The sequence below is a fragment of the Maylandia zebra genome, linkage group LG5 (genome assembly GCF_041146795.1).
Source record: "Maylandia zebra isolate NMK-2024a linkage group LG5, Mzebra_GT3a, whole genome shotgun sequence".
Taxonomy (NCBI): Eukaryota; Metazoa; Chordata; class Actinopteri; order Cichliformes; family Cichlidae; genus Maylandia; species Maylandia zebra.
This window is the reverse complement of record NC_135171.1, coordinates 42,836,060-42,852,538: the sequence shown is the minus strand read 5'-3', so window position 1 is coordinate 42,852,538 and position 16,479 is coordinate 42,836,060. Positions and strand designations below refer to the sequence as shown.

Here is a 16,479-nt window from a genome sequence, read left to right as displayed (position 1 = left end):
AAAGGAAATTGAGTCATCAAAACCACAACAATAGCAGAAAACTTGCTGAGCACCAGTTCAGCTCACTGGGATGAGCAGGTGACCATATGCCTCTCAGTTTTAAGAAAGGCTAGTGACCCCTGTTATAGAGTCTGACAGCTGCAGGGATTATATACAAATATTCAACTGGGGGTTAGGGTTTAACCAGGTCAAAATTTTTTTTTAAAAAGAAGACTTTATAAGATAGACCTTCTGAGTATCACTACAAAGATTACCAACAGTGGTCCTCATACCACAGTTTGATATCAGCAAACACTGAGAGCATACATTGATATGACACCACAGCCATGCTATCATTCAAACACTGATAACAGCATAAATCGAATTAAATCGGGACTTGATGAGACCTTTCGAGTATCACTAGAAATATTATAAACAGTCGTCTCCATACCACAGTTTGCTATCAGTAAACACTGATAGCATACCACATCCATGTTAGCAGTGTATAAACAGATGGTTTAGCATATATTAGCAAAGGTATCAATAAAGGACTACCGTATTAAACACTTTTACTAACCTCAAGCAGATGGACAGGCGCTCTGCAGGTGGGATTGAGCGCCTGTAGTTGTTGTCTAGGCGGGCGATGCTTGGACCGCCGTGGGACAGCAGCTCCTCAAACTGGGCCAGGGAAAGACAGTGGTATCGCTGAAAGTGGCCGTCATCCAGGTGCAGCTCCTGGAGCAAGTGGTGAAACTCACCAAACTGCTCACGCTTCTGGAGGACTTGATGGACCCAGGTACGGCGAGGACGTCCTTTACGCCGCTGCTCTGCTCTCCACAGTAAATAGAAAAGGGAGACTCTCTATTCAAACGCTAGATCAACAGCTGCCATCTTGCAAACATACCATCTGGCACTACTTCCTCCAACATTTCCACAAGTAATTCGCGTTGGACAAACGTTGAGGTGCGAATGTGCACGCGTCAAGCTGGCACGTTTTGGTCGTGTCTGTCGCGTTCGGTGTGAACACACCGTAATGACAGAATGGCAGCTGTTTTTTATGAGCGGAAGTTTTAATTCAGTTCAATTCAATTTTATTTATACTGCTCCAAATCAAAACAAGTCACCTAGAGGCACTTTATATTGTAAGGTAGACCCTACAATAATCAAAAATAAACTGCTGACAGGTGTCAGGTTTAGCTTTCAGTTTATTTTGAACAGGTCCATAATCTTTAATGTTCAGGTAAGTACAGGTGAGACAGGTTTGCCAGCAACAGCACAGATGAAAGATAAAATCTCCTGAGTGGTTTCCAGTATTATCATGTAGTTTTAACCTGTTTACACTTCCTAATGAGACAAAAAGCGAAAGATTCATCAGGTCAAAGACATCTAAGTACATCAGACAGCGAAGCATTTTCTCCCCAATCGACTTGACAGTGATGAATCGTGTTTCATGTGTAAACTGAGCCAATGAGGAGGCTTCCAGCTACCTGACATTCAGGTGTAAATAGAAACAACATGAATCAACATGAAGTGAGAGGTTTTAGAGAGAACATGAAATATAAATTGATGTTCTCGGGCAGAACGTCAGTTCTTTAGAATAAACTAACAAAAGGTTAAAGATATAAACCTTGACAGCTACCACGTGATCACTTTTCTGCCCACTGGAACAACACCCTCAGAGGAGTGGCAACTTTCGAGTTGTTCTGACACAGTGTTGTCATGGATACAAGTGTTTCCCTTCATGTTTAATTCAGTCCTTCGTATTTATATTGTATGACCTTCACAGCGTCAGCGTGCATGTGACCTATGGTGAACAACACTGTCTGAACTATAATTACCTGTAATCTTGAAGATAATCTACGAATAATACATTAAACTGTGAGAAGGAGTAATAGTGTCTGTAACTGTAACCTTGTTAGTTTGGACTCATTGCAAGGTGTAAGGCTCACTGTGCTGCTGTCAGTTCTTTTCTGATCTGTTCATCATATACTCATCCTTTTAATGATGTGTTGTATATATTCACATTAATTGTAGATCTATGTAAACCCTGCGTATGAACATTTAGGCAGTGCTGGTGGTGGCGGTGGAGTTGGCAGTCTGTTGCTCCATCTCTGAGCTTCCTACCACCATTTCTCTCAGCCCTTTGCTGAAGTGAAGATTTGCTCCGATCACGATGAAACCCTGCAGAGATGGAACAGCTCCTGTCAGCCAGGGGGCAGCACTGAGTTTATTTCTGCATAAATCTGACTTTAAAAAAAAGAAAGCCTAAAACAAATAAAATGATAATACAAGACTTTATTATAAAAAATGTGTGACGCCCACAAGTGTATGGTCACAATTGTAATTTTTTTGTAAATTGTTTTTTTTGATGGTGGTATTTAGGGATGGGTATCGTTTAGGTTTTATCCGATACCGGTGCCAAATCGGTACTTTTGAAACGGTGCCGGTGCTCAAACGGTGCTCAAACCGGTGCTTAAAGAATGGAGAACACAAAATTGGTCCAAAAACCTCTCATGTTCAGCTGGTTTTTTGTAAAAAGATAACAATGTTAGCCTTTTCTGCAGCTATGGGGCATATATGGTATCACTCTTGGCTGGAAGCAGTGCTTAAACAATGGAAAAAACACAAACTTTGTCCAAAAACCTCTCATGTTCAGCTGTTTTCCACTTTTTCTTTGGTCATTTTAGCCTTTTTGGCCAGGGTGAAGGGAGCATCTGCCATCAAACAAGAAGACAGACGCATGTAGCTATGATGATGTTTGCTAGTTCACTTTACATGCATGCATACAACAAGTGCACTCATGGGTCAAAATGTTCACCAGTACTGAATATCCATTGACATGGGAACAGTAAAATAATTCTATTTAACCTCAGACACACACAGCTAGATGCTCTTCGGGGTCAGTCGGCTCACTGAAATGATTTATCTGCCACCTCGGTTGTGGTCCCAACTCGAGAACAAGAGCTCAAACTGCCCGACTGACATCCTGAAATATGACCGAAAACTCCTGGATCAATCCAGGACATTCTGTTGCCTATTCCGAGGAATCGGATGACCCAGACTCTCTGTTTCTTCCTTTTGTTTCTTAGCAACATCAGGATCATCATCACTTCACGTGTACTCTGTGTTTGTCAGTGCATTTTTGAGGACAAATTTTCCATAAAAGCACTTTCGATGTGCATCTATTTACACAACAGGTTTGCATTCAAAATATTTGAAAATTTATTCAATTTTTTTTGTAATCCACTCAATGTGTTACAACTAATCAAAATCAATTTTATGTTTTATTTTCATAAATATGAAAAAAGTCTAAAACTCCTCAAATAGTCGAGGGGTAAAATCACACTCACGTTATGATATTCAACCACCTCCTCAATGAAATCCACCCCATCAGCCAGCGGGATCCGAACGCCTCTCTTTGTCCAGTCTAAGAGAGCACACACAAACAGAGCGACACTGTCACGGTGTGTTCAGGGTCTGTGAGTTTTTTGATTGATGAATTAGGTTCTTACTGTTGATCAGTGGAACTACAGACATCTGCAGCATCGTCTTTAGAGGAGCCTGCAGAGGAATCAACTGCAGACACACAGAGAGGTTTTAGGGTGTATACGCTTCATGTTTTGGTCAGAACTTGTAAAAATCAGGGAGAAAGTGTTTGTTCTGTAGTTTTGTGTCTTGTGGAGATCAGAGAAATATTTTTACTGCTATTGTTCATGGTCATCATCATTATCATTGCATTAATAACATAATCTACAGCATTGATATTGCATTCAGATGTTTAAATATATTGGCACCCAATCAGCCTTTATTACAGGAGCAGTTATAACCCCTTTAAACTGTTGAGTTAAATCTATAATCTTAAATGCTTTTGAATGCTTTTCATAATCTTAAATGTTTATATGCAGATTATATTGCATTATAAAAGAAAGGCCTAACTCTGAGTACACTCTGTGCCAAAGTAGACAGGAAGCGCAGGCTTTTGCAGAGCGTGCTTGTGAAAGTGAAACTAAAGCAGAGTCTAAGTGTAAGTTACTTTGAAGAGCAGTTTGGATGGGGCTATTTGAATAACCAGGTTATTCATTGTTATCTTTTATTCTTTTATATTCTTTTATTAAGTTTTAAGTAGTATCATTTGATTAAAACATTTATTCGATATATTACACATATAGTTTCAGTTGTGTACGTGCTGGCCTTCTGTCTGGTGGAAAGGTTACAAGGTTTAGCTGGTGAGGTGAAACTGAGTGCATTTCAGGTTGACACAAACACACACACACCCACACACACACAGTAGATGGACTCATTTATAGGTGAAAGTTCTCCACCATTTGACCTTAGAACTGAAGAAGCTTCTCGGATGAGAAGTGAAACGTCTTCAAGCAACTTAAAGAAGTCCAGACGCTTTTCTTTGCAAGCTCCTTTGACTACGATGACCTGGATGACTGAGAACCTTCACAGACATAGGTGAAAGTTTAATTATATTTTGCTTGTGACCAGGGTTTTAATAGTTTTGCAGTTTTCATTAGTTTTTATTTTAATTCAGTTTTGATTTCAGATTTTCAATTTTATCTCAGTTTTAATTAGTTTTTACCAATTGTTTGCTAGTTTAGTTTTTATTTTTTTGAAAATCCTTAGTTTCAGTTTAGTTTTGATTAGTTTCAGTTATAGTTTTAGTTGTGTTTGCAATAATTAAGTGTAACAAAATCCCAGTTTCATCATGTCAGTCATGCTCTTCTGCTCATCCTTGGGTATGTTGCTATTCCAGCTACCTGCACCCTGGACAGGTCGCCTGTCTGTCGCAGAGCTAACACGCAGAGACAGACAACTCACATTCCCACCTATGGGTTCTTTAAATAAATAAAGGCAGATGAACAACCACTGATACCAGGCAACTATAAAATGTATATCTTGGCCCCAATGAGACTATTAACTCTTGCAGCACCGGGTGTTCATAATTTTGGTTCAAGTGAATTGATAAACTTTTTGAAGGCAATTGACTCACACAGTTATGTAGATATCCTCGTCCTGTTGTCTCGGGATGCATCACACTGCCTTGCCTGGGGTTAGCTTCTGTTTCTGGGGATGAGGGTCGAGTGTGCTCCCTTACCTTCTCAAGGTAAGCTAGGTTAGCCTTCTTGTGTGAGCTTTTCAAGCGCACTTTAAGGTTTGTGGGATTTTTTTCCCTTTAGAAATGTCCCTCATAATTTGTCTCTTTCCACTACAAGACACTTGCTTTATCCAAAACACAGTCATATTCAAAGTAATCCCAAATTGGACTCTGGCGCTTTCTCCCGACTTTTCCTGACATGATTCTGCGCGTGGACGGAGCAGCAACACAGACGACTCGACTAACGTGCTGCCACCTGCTGGCATAATGAGACACAGCAAGAAAAAAATCTGGAAACTAAACTTCATTTTCACCCTCGACTATTGTAGGACACGCACACATCAATGAAACTAAATACATTTTTGCTATAAATTCAGTTAATTTTAGTTAGTTTTGTGAACACTCATTACAGTTTTAGTTAGTTTTCCTTTTTTTGTTTTTATTTTTATTTCCGTTAACGAAAATGTTTTTCACTTCTAGTTTTCGTTATTTCGTTAGTTTTCGTTAACGATAATAACCTTGCTTGTGACTGCAAAATTGTGCCTGCATGAGTGACAGTTTCTTGCAGAATGTGTGCCTGATGTTCCAGACCAAAAGCGAGCGTCCGGCAGCGACAGGAAGACACCTGGCATGGAGACGAGGCGATGTTGTTTTTTCAAACTGTGTTAAAAGTCATTGTGGTTTTGAAACTTATGCATGTGATGACGCATGAGGGGGCGTTATAAATTTCCCTGATGATATAAAACAACTGATTGTGTATTGTTCGAGAGAGATCGATGCTGCGTACAGTGTTCATCTCTCCACGCGTGTGTTCATTAAAATCATCGTTTGACTTAACCCGGCCGGACCAGTGTTGTTATTTTGGATTTCCTCCTATATCCCTCCTCAATATTTGAACCCTTAACAGTCTCCTTGCTGTCTCATTGAACCAATTACTGTAAGATGAAAACAAACTTACCGCCAGAGACTCGAGAGCTGACTGGTTGGAGAAGATCTTAAACCTGAAAGGTGAAAAAAAAGTCGATAAATAATCAATAATCAAGTTGTGCTATAAAATGGTGGATCATTACGAAGCCAGTTTTAACCAACATGGCGATGGTGTTGGTGATGAGTTCGTTCTGTTGGAGAACCGGTGTGAGAGCATAATGTGGTGGGTTAGAGTTTTTCATTCCTGTAGAAGGTGAGCGATGACAGGTGTAGTCCGTGGTGTCAGGGGTGTGTGTGGATGAGAGGAAGAGAGGACCCAAACGCAGGAATAGCAGGTAGGTGAAGATTGGTGATTTATTGTAGACAATGGAGAAATGAACAGACCATGAGATGGCTGACTGCCTGGACGACTGAAAGACTGGCTGAATGGCTGACTGAGCATAGGGCACACACAGGAACGACAACATCAATGACAAGACAATGACCAGGTTGAAACTGAGGGCTTAAATACACCGGCTGAATAGTGACTGATTGGAGACTGGTGAGTGAACAGCTGAACACAGAGTCCAGAATGAATCAGTCCTGGTGGGTGGCCGTGTGGCCAGGGGTGGCATTGGAGTCGATCTTGTGGGCGGCCACGTGGCCAGCAGTGACGCTGGAGTCGATCTGGCGGAAGGCGGCGGCGGCCACTCAGCAAGTCCAGAGGCTGGCTGCGAGGAAGACAGCGGTGGCCACTCCGCAGGTGTGGAGGCTGGCCGCGAAGAAGACGGCGGCCTGGTGGCCGGTAATGGCGAGGAAGGTCAGTCAGCGGCCTGGAAGGTGGCCACCGATGCCAAACCCAATGTGGACAAGGCGGTGGCAATCGCTTGATCAGGCGGTGTGGAAACCTCTGGCTGAGGAGAGAGAGAGAGCTCACAGCTGGCTCTGGGTGCTGTGACTGCAGATTGGGGAACAGAGCTAAAAACGGACTGGGAGACTGACTTGGAAGCTGAACAGCAGGAGACTGGACTGCAGACTGGAGGACAGGAGACTGAGCTACAGGTGACTGAACTGAGGATGGGGACAGTGCTGCAGCCTGAGACAATAAACCGGGAACATGAGATGGAAACAGATCTGCTAATTTACTAAGGGAGTGAGCTAGGGCCTGAAAACCTGGATGAGGATGTGGATGAGGTGGTGAACAGGCAGGTCAACATGCTAGCTCTTCCAATCCATCCTCCAGAGCGCGAGGGCAATGCCTGGAGAGCCTCAGCTGAATCTCAAGGGACGTCAGGTTAGATCCTGGTCTCCGAGGGCTGCCCAGAGCCAGGCGAAACCCCTCGAAGATGTGCTGTCTTTCAATTCAATTCAATTCAATTTTATTTATATAGCACCAAATCACAACAAAAGTCGCCTCAAGGTGCTTCATAGGTACAGAGAAAAACCCAACAATCATATGACCCCCTATGAGCAAGCACTTTGGCGACAGTGGGAAGGAAAAACTCCCTTTTAACAGGAAGAAACCTCCAGCAGAACCAGGCTCAGGGAGGGGCGGGGCCATCTGCTGCGACCGATTGGGGTGAGAGAAGGAAAACAGGATAAAGACATGCTGTGGAAGAGAGACAGAGATTAATAACAGATATGATTCAGTGCAGAGAGGTCTGTTAATACATAGTGAGTGAGAAAGGTGACTGGAAAGGAAAAATCCCCCAGCAGCCTACGTCTATTGCAGCATAACTAAGGGAGGATTCAGGGTCACCTGGTCCAGCCCTAACTATATGCTTTAGCAAAAAGGAAGGTTTGAAGCCTAATCTTGAAAGTAGAGATAGTGTCTGTCTCCTGAATCCAAACTGGAAGCTGGTTCCACAGAAGAGGGGCCTGAAAACTGAAGGCTCTGCCTCCCATTCTACTTTTAAATACTCTAGGAACAACAAGTAGGCCTGCAGAGCGAGAGCCAAGTGCTCTAATAGGGTGATATGGTACTACAAGGTCATTAAGATAAGATGGGGCCTGATTATTTAAGACCTTGTATGTGAGGAGCAGGATTTTGAATTCTGGATTTAACATGAAGCCAAAACAGGAGAAATCTGCTCTCTTTCTAGTCCCTGTCTGGACTTTTGCGGCAGCATTTTGGATTAGCTGAAGGCTTTTCAGAGAGTTTTTAGGACTTCCTGATAATAATGAATTACAGTCGTCCAGCCTGGAAGTAATAAATGCATGAACTAGTTTTTCAGCGTCACTCTGAGACAGGATATTTCTAACTTTAGAGATGTTGCACAAATGGAAGAAAGCAGTCTTACATATTTGTTTAATATGTGCGTTGAAGGACATGTCCTGGTCAAACATGACTCCAAGGTTCCTCACAGTGTTACTGGAGGGCGAGGTAATGCCATCCAGAGTAAGAGTCTGCTTAGATACCATATTTCTAAGGTTTTCAGGGCCGAGTACAATAACCTCAGTTTGATCTGAATTAAGAAGCAGAAAGTTAGCGGCCATCCAGGTCTTTATGTCTTTAAGACATTCCTGCAGTTTAACTCATTGGTGTGTGTTATCTGGCTTCATGGACAGATAGAGCTGGGTGTCATCTGCATAGCAGTGAAAATGTATGCTATGTCTTCTAATGATGCTGCCTAAGGGAAGCATGTATAATGTAAACAGAATTGGTCCTAGCACTGAACCCTGTGGAACTCCATAATTAACCTCAGTGTGTGAAGAGGACTCTCCATTTACATGAACAAACTGGAGTCTATTAGATAGATATGATACAAACCACTGCAGCGCAGTACCTGTAATACCTACAGCATGTTCTAATCGCTCTAATAGGATATTATGGTCGACAGTATCGAACGCTGCACTGAGGTCTAGCAGGACAAGCACAGAGATGAGTCCACTGTCAGAGGCCATAAGAAGATCATTTGTAACCTTCACTAAAGCTGTTTCTGTGCTGTGATGAGCTCTGAAACCTGACTGAAACTCTTCAAATAAACCTCTGCAGATGATCTGTTAGCTGTTTGACAACTACTCTTTCAAGGATTTTTGATATAAAGGAAAGTTGGAGATTGGCCTATAATTAGCTAAGACTGCTGGGTCTAGAGATGCTTTTTGAGTAAAGGTTTAACTACAGCCAGCTTGAAGGCCTGTGGTACATAGCCGATTATTAGAGATAGGTTGATCATATTTAAGATCGAAGCATTAATTAATGACAGGACTTCTTTGAGCAGTTTTGTAGGAATGGGGTCTAAAAGACACGTTGATGGTTTGGAGGAAGTAATTATTGAAGTTAACTCAGAAAGATCAATTAGAGAAAAAGAGTCTAATTTAACATCAATGGTACTAAGAGTAGCTGTAGATAATATTACATCTGTGGGATGATTATTGGTCATTTTTTCTCTAATGATTAAAATTTTATTTGTGAAGAAGTTCATGAAGTCATTACTGGTTAACGTTAAAGGGATGGTTGGCTCAACAGAGCTCTGACTGTTTGTCAGCCTGGCTACAGTGCTGAAGAGAAACCTGGGGTTGTTCTTATTTTCTTCAATCAGTGATGAATAGTAAGATGTTCTGGCTTTGCGGAGGGCTTTCTTATAAAGCAGCAAACTATTTCTCCAGGTTAAATGATGATCCTCTAAATTTGTGACACGCCATTTCCTCTCCAGCTTACGAGTCATCTGCTTTAGGGTACGTGTTTGAGAATTATACCACGGAGTCAGGTACTTCTGATTAGAGACCTTAGTTTTCACAGGAACTACAGTATCCAGAGTCGTACGTAGTGAGGAGGTAAAATTATTAACAATTATTAATAACAGTTTCCTCTGGAACTTCTCCACTCAAAGGGAAAGCACTGCCTCCTGCTACTTGAAAAGGTCAGAGTCCGCTGGGTCACAAACATGTCTTCGTGGCACAGGTCTTGTCATTCTGTCAGGGGTGTGTGTAGGACTCGCAGGTAGGTGGAGACTGGTGAGTGAACAGCTGAAGATAATTGAACTAACACACAGGGAAAGGCTGGCACAAAGAACAGGGAGTGAAAACAGAGAATAAACCGGACATGAGACAAACTGAAAACTCTGAGTCAACGACCCAGGAACCCTGTCACGTGGGCAGTGGACGTCATCAATGAAATGCTTGTAGAAGCCACTCCCACACCATATCACATCAGACAGAACTCATCGCCATGGTAACCCAGAAATGGAAAGAGTACGCCGTCTCAAACTCAGGAGAGTCTACTCCAAGCACAACATCCCAGTGTACTTCAGACCCAGCCACACACTCAGACACAAACTTCACAACGTGGTGTAGCTGTGCAGTGTACCGAGGAGTGCTCAGACCTCTACACTGGAGACACCAAATAACCACCTCATAAATACATGGCACAAGATACAAGAGCCACCTCGGGACAAGACTCGGCTGTTCATCTGCAACTAAAGTTCAAAGGTCACTCTTTAGAGGATGACAAAGCTCATATGGATCTGAGCTGCTCACATCACATGGACGTCATCATAAAAGCAGCGAGCACTTCCTTCTGCGCCGGCTGAAGAGGTTTGGAGGTTTGTACTCTGGACCCCACAATACTTACCAGCTTCTATCAATGCACCATTAAGAGTATTCTGTCTGGCTGCATCACAACCTGGTACGGCAGGAATGCTCTGTAAACAAAGATCTATGGAGGAGGTCAGATGATCCCACCATAAAATAATAATAACATTTTATTTACATTTTTTATATAGCACCTTTCTAGACAGAATCACAAAGTGCTGAGATAGCAATGGTGTCACATGAGAATACTTGGAGGATTTTGTCAACAGCGTAGCTGCAGCGTTTTGGAAAACCTGCAGACGATCCAGAGAACCTTTGCTTAGACACATAAAGAGTTACTATAGTCCAAGCGTGAGGAAATAAATGCATGTGTAGCTATCTCCAGTTCAGGGCGAGATAAAATAGGGCAAGGGCGTAGATTTGGCATGGACGGAAGGGACGTGTCCCCACCAATATCCAGCGATTATTGAATTGTCCCCACCAATAATTTGATCTCTTCGAGTAAAGAACAACAAGAAAAAAACGATTTGTCAGCGTCTCATTCACCCAGCGGAGCAGAAAGAGTTAAATTACGTTCTCTGCTGGAGTCCTACGTCATGTGACAAATATGGCCAATGTGATTGGCTGAGCCTTTCAGGGAACTGTTTAGTTTTAGCAGCGGCAAGCCTGCGCTGCGAGGAGGAGAGGAGGACGGCAGCAAAAAGGAAGAACCTGGATATAAGAAAGTGTTTTTCAAAGAAACCTGTAAGTCACTTAAACTCAAGTTCACTCATATAATGTGTCCGTCACAATAACGTTATAGGCTATGCTAGGACATACATGCCAACACTCCCGATTTTTCCGGGGAATCCCGAATTTCAGTGCCCCTCCCGAAAATCTCCCGGGGCGACCATTCTCCCCAATTTCTCCTGATTTTCCACCCGGACAACAAAACTGAAAACCATATCCCAGACTGGCCCAGCCAATTCCAGTTTCCAACAATGGCTACTAGTACTGCAGCTACTTAGTTTTAATATTACTCTTATTTCTCTTTCTGGGTCGCAAAATAAACTTTTAACACATTTTCAGGCGAGAATGTAGCTGTGTGTCAAATAACTTAAACATGTTATTGTTTGGCCTTTTTCAGTGCTTTAGTTGTGTTTTATTTGTTGGTGAGTAAATCGTTTTGGCTGAGATTAAAGTTATTAGATTAAATAAAACTTTATCCCTCGGGAGGATTCCTCCGGGTTTTCACACAGCTGTGTGAGAACTCCGGTTATATTTTAGACAGCAAGGAGCAGACGGCAGGTGACGTAATTCTGAAGGCTAGACCGTCCAATTTCACATTTCCGGTCTACCTGGCTTCCGGAGGACCCGGCCCACTTAGACCACAAAGGCCGGGTCCTCAGGTGGACGCAGCCTCTGAATTTGGACACCCCCAGCCTGTTTCCGGTCAGACAATAATAACGGTGATATTTAACTTATTTTATCCGATAAATAAACACTGTAAGATTCAAGTTTTTTGTATATATATGTACATGTATACCCCCCCCCCCCCCAGCCCCTTTGAATGTCTCCCTAAAAAATCCAGTTTTTTAGATAATATAAAATCATTCAACAAGAATGATTTATTAGACAGAGATCGAGCGTTAAAAAGCGCCATATTCAGTAGAAGCCTCTGTATTTGCGGAGGCTCGAGTTAAAGGAAACTCAGGGTTTGAACCATCACGCTCGTAGAATCCACTCACCGTGGGAAGAAAAAGCCAGCCGGCAGAAGAGTCTGGATAAACCCTCCTCAGGCAGGCCGGTCTCAAAGAGCCGGGCCCAGCGTATCCAAACAGGGACGTGGAAAACAAGTCCCCCTCCATGGAGCTTCTCTGAGCTCAGGAGACAAGGCACGCTCGGCGTCGCTTACCAGCCGAACCCCACCGCCAGTAAAGCCTGAGCTTTACCTGAATACCTCCTCTTCTCCTTCTCCGTGGCGAAAACGCCCGACGAAGATCCAGCTGATGGAGGAGGGTGGAAAATGCCGAAAGGAGGACGAAGAGACATCGTGAGGCATCATAGAGGATCGGATGGATAGCAAAGCCAGACGATCATACACCAAGGCAGCCAATACATCGTTAAAACTAAATGAGAACAGCAGAGCAGAAAAAAATTATACAAAAGTGGAGCGCGACAAACTGCACCCGGCAGCGGCAGAGCCAAACACAGGCGCCATCATACCAGAAGTTCTTCAACAGCTTCCAGAACATACTGGAAGTTCTATGCACAGCATAGCACCAGGTCTGAGCTGCCGGTCATCCAGGACCTCTACAGGCCCAGATGATCCTCTCTGCTCCCAGCCCACCCAGCCTTACACTCTTCACAGGACCAGATTCAGGGACAGTTTCTACCCACAGGCCATCAGGCTGCTGGACTGCAAAACAGGTCAGAGAGGTATAACAATTGAAAATGCACAACATGAGGAAAGATGAGGAGAACAAAGAACTCCCTCCAGACTGAGCTCCAACAGGGAGATCCAACAGAAAAAAAACCCTTAGCACATGAATCATCACATCTCACAACATAGCAGACAGACGCTTCAGAGGCGTTTGGAGGGGATGGGGGGGTGAGTGTAGGTCTGTGTCAGTGTACATGCGTATGTGTGTGTATGTGTGTGTGTTCCTCATTCAGCCGAGAGAAAGTGTCCCTTCTCCCGGTTAAGCAAAGTCAACAATCTTCAGTCGATGCGGGTGACCTTGAACGAGGAGGGAGAAAGTCACAACACAGTCAAAGGAGTTTGCAAAGAAAAGCGTCTGGACTTCTTTAAGTTGCTTGAAGACGTTTCACCTCTCATCCGAGAAGCTTCTTCAGTTCTAAGGTCAAATGGTGGAGAGTCCCAGATATAAACCTAGTGGGAGTTTCCCCCCACAGAGGGACAAAAGGACCCCCTGATGATCCTCTAATCGCCTGAGCCAAGGTGGGAAACTGGGCGTGAGTCCCAATCAGCCAGTTTCGGGTGTGTTCATTGTGAAACCTGGCCCCACCTTATCATGCGAATTCCTGAGGTCAGATGGCCCAGGATGTGAGTGGGCGTTAAGGCGTCTGGGAAGGGATCTCAAAACTGGATTAGGGTTAGGGTTACCCGTCTTCAAGCAACTTAAAGAAGTCCAGACGCTTTTCTTTGCAAGCTCCTTTGACTACGATGACCTGGATGACTGAGAACCTTCACAGACACGTGACAACACAGTCTTGTTATCTGAAGGAGAATTGTTATTCCCCTTAGCTTTTGCCTTGAGCATCCAGCTGGCGCCGGGGGGGGGGGGGGGCGCATGAGATGAAGATGGCAGTTGTTTTGGTTAGTGCGAACAAACTGCATCCAATTTAAGAGTTGGTCTAATGTCCGTCACTGGTCACCAGGTCTCAATTCCCGTTGTTCTTCTTCAAGATGTTATGTTATGTTGTCTCGATCCTGGGTCTTATGACCCGGTGTTTTGAGTTTTAGTTTATTTTGATGTTTATAGTATGTGATTAAACTCATTAGCTTTTCTAGTTCATTTGTTTTTAGATTCCCTTTGTGTCTTCCAACCCCTGTGAAGTCTCCCTTGCCCTTCATGTGTTTCATGTCTGTCTTACGTTGTCAAGTTCATGTAGTCATGTCTGCGTCTCATTATGTTTCCTGTTTTATTTTGAAGGGGTCCTGTGTTCCTATGTTCAATGTTTTTAGTTTTACTTTCCCCTCGTGACGTCGTTATGTTCATGTGTGTCAGCTGTTTCCCCATGTGTTTCCATTTCCCTCATTATCCTCCTGTGTGTATTTAGTCTGTGTGTCTTCAGTCATTCCTTGTCAGGTTGTCTGCTCATCCACGTCACAACTTCAGGTATCCATGTCAGTTCACCATGTTTAAGGTTTCTTCATGTTTAGTTTTGGTTCACCCAGTTTAGGTTATTGTTTAGTTTCACCTATACCCTTTGTTTGTACCTTGTTTCCTAGCCTCAATAAACGGCTTGTTTTTTGTTAAATCCACGTCACGTTCAGTTTTTGGTCTGCGTTTGAGTCCTCTCTTGCAAACACATACAGTCTGCCTCAGCCAGACTGTGACACTATGAGCTTCTCCAAGATCTTATCCATATTGCGTTTAATAAACACCGTCTAACAGAAGAAATAAAAGAAAGTAAAAACATAAACTAGCTTAAAATAATTTTAAATAATTATAAGAATGAAGAAAACAGGGTTAACCCAGGACGGTGATGTTGCTGGTAATGGTGTTGTTGTTCTTTTTGTTTTTGTTTGTTTGTTTTTTCCATAACTTGTGAATCAGCAAATTTACACATTCTGTCTTTTTCATATGAAAGAAACTATACTTGTTTTTGATGTATGTTTGTGTTTTGCTTTACTTTTGCTTCATATGATGTTTGTTTAATTTAAGACTAAAAGAAAATTAACTGAATGAGAGGTAAAACTTGAGGGGGTAGGGACAAAAAAGTATATGCTTCTGCCGACTCCCTTTCAAGCAACAAATGGAATGATATTTTGTAATGATTGTGAAGGCACATGTTTGAAATGTTTGAAATAAAAATGGGCACACATGCCACAGATAGCACGCGACGGGTTAACTGATGGCACGACTGGGCCAATGGTTTGTTTTGTTTTGGAGGGGTTTTGTTTTAGTAACGGTATAAACAGTGAAATCTGGTGGATTGGCCAGTGTGTAAAAATAACTCAGTTGTTTGGTGGTGGCTGTGGCGGAGCTTCCACAGAGGCCAGCAGGTGGATGAGGGAAGGAGAGGCAGGAGGAGGAGAGACCCGAGGCGGCCGCCGGTCTGAGTGTCAGGTGAACTCCAGGTAAGAAGTTATGACCTGCAGTCTATCTGGGTCAGATATAAACCAAGTTTAGGTGGAGTTTATTTTCGTTATGCTGACTTTTTACTGTCAGTTGAGTTATTGTAACTGTATTGTAGCTAGCATGACGGAGTTTCTATACAGCTGGGTGGGTAATTGATGTTACTGATAATGAACTTTATTTTATTCATAAGGTCAGTTAGTAGAGTTGCCAACTGTCCCGTAAAAAACGGAATCATCCCGTATTCAGTGAAAATATTACGTGTTTCTTATTGAGGTGAAAAGGAACACAAAGCTGCAGTTTTTCTGCGTCGTTACGCTGCACAGCTGCCTCTTCTCCTCTCATTCTCCCCCCTCCTTCTCCTGTTGCTCCTTCAATCATGAAACTGATCAATGATCAGCTGATCGTCTCTCTTGTTTGTTTATCGCCCACTTTGCACCAGAAAGAGGAAACCAGCAGATGTCGCGCTAAACAACAGCAGCACGTTTGATCAGCTGTTGTTAGAATTTATTTAATATTAATTTCTAGTATCAGCTGATGTTTGCTGGAGCCACAGCTGTAAAGCTGCTGGTCATGATGTCGGTTTGGATATGTGGTGAGAGGGAAACATGAGGATGAAACCAGGAGATGTCCTTACTGAATCATCAGAGCTGAACAGGTTATGGAGAAACAGGTTTACCTTTTAGGTGACATGGATGAGTTGAAGTTATGAACTGTTTCTGAGAGACAAATAACACCAGGATCCTTTTCTAAGTAGCTGACAGCTGGTAACTGTGCAGGGGCGGGTCTAGCAAAGTGTTGCCAGAGGGCAGGTAGGGCATTAACAGGGAGAGGGGGGCACAAAGAAATACTTTTCTTTCTTATTTTCAGTTAAAATGTCTCGCTTTTATTTTTTTTATTTTTTTTTATTAAACAATATTTTTTATTGCTTTTTGCAACAGCATATAAAGGTTTGTTTTCACAGTAATATGCCGCAGTAATAAGAACACCACCCCCACACACACACCTCCCATCCCTGCTCTCTCCCAAACCTACATCAAATAAAAACACATGAAATATGCATACATTAGTACAGTATGAAATGTTTCGCTTTTAATAAATAATTATCTGAATCTAACAACCAAAGTTTTTATCTGATGTAAAATGTATAGA

General features: G+C 42.8%; 1 protein-coding gene across 3 annotated transcripts in view; it reads right to left on the bottom strand.

Moving 5' to 3' along the window:
- Nucleotides 1–1,166: 1,166 nt before the first annotated feature.
- Nucleotides 1,167–16,479, bottom strand: part of pltp (phospholipid transfer protein) — a 34,716-nt gene continuing 19,403 nt past the window's right edge. For all 3 annotated transcript variants that reach the window (XM_004558932.3, XM_004558931.3, XM_004558930.6), the window contains exons 12-15: nucleotides 6,042–6,084; nucleotides 3,492–3,555; nucleotides 3,330–3,406; nucleotides 1,167–2,160 (exon numbers count right to left, since the gene is read on the bottom strand). In XM_004558932.3, coding sequence (XP_004558989.1) covers nucleotides 2,041–2,160; nucleotides 3,330–3,406; nucleotides 3,492–3,555; nucleotides 6,042–6,084 — 304 coding nt within the window. In that variant the 3' untranslated portion in view covers nucleotides 1,167–2,040. The remainder of the gene's footprint in view (nucleotides 2,161–3,329; nucleotides 3,407–3,491; nucleotides 3,556–6,041; nucleotides 6,085–16,479) is intronic.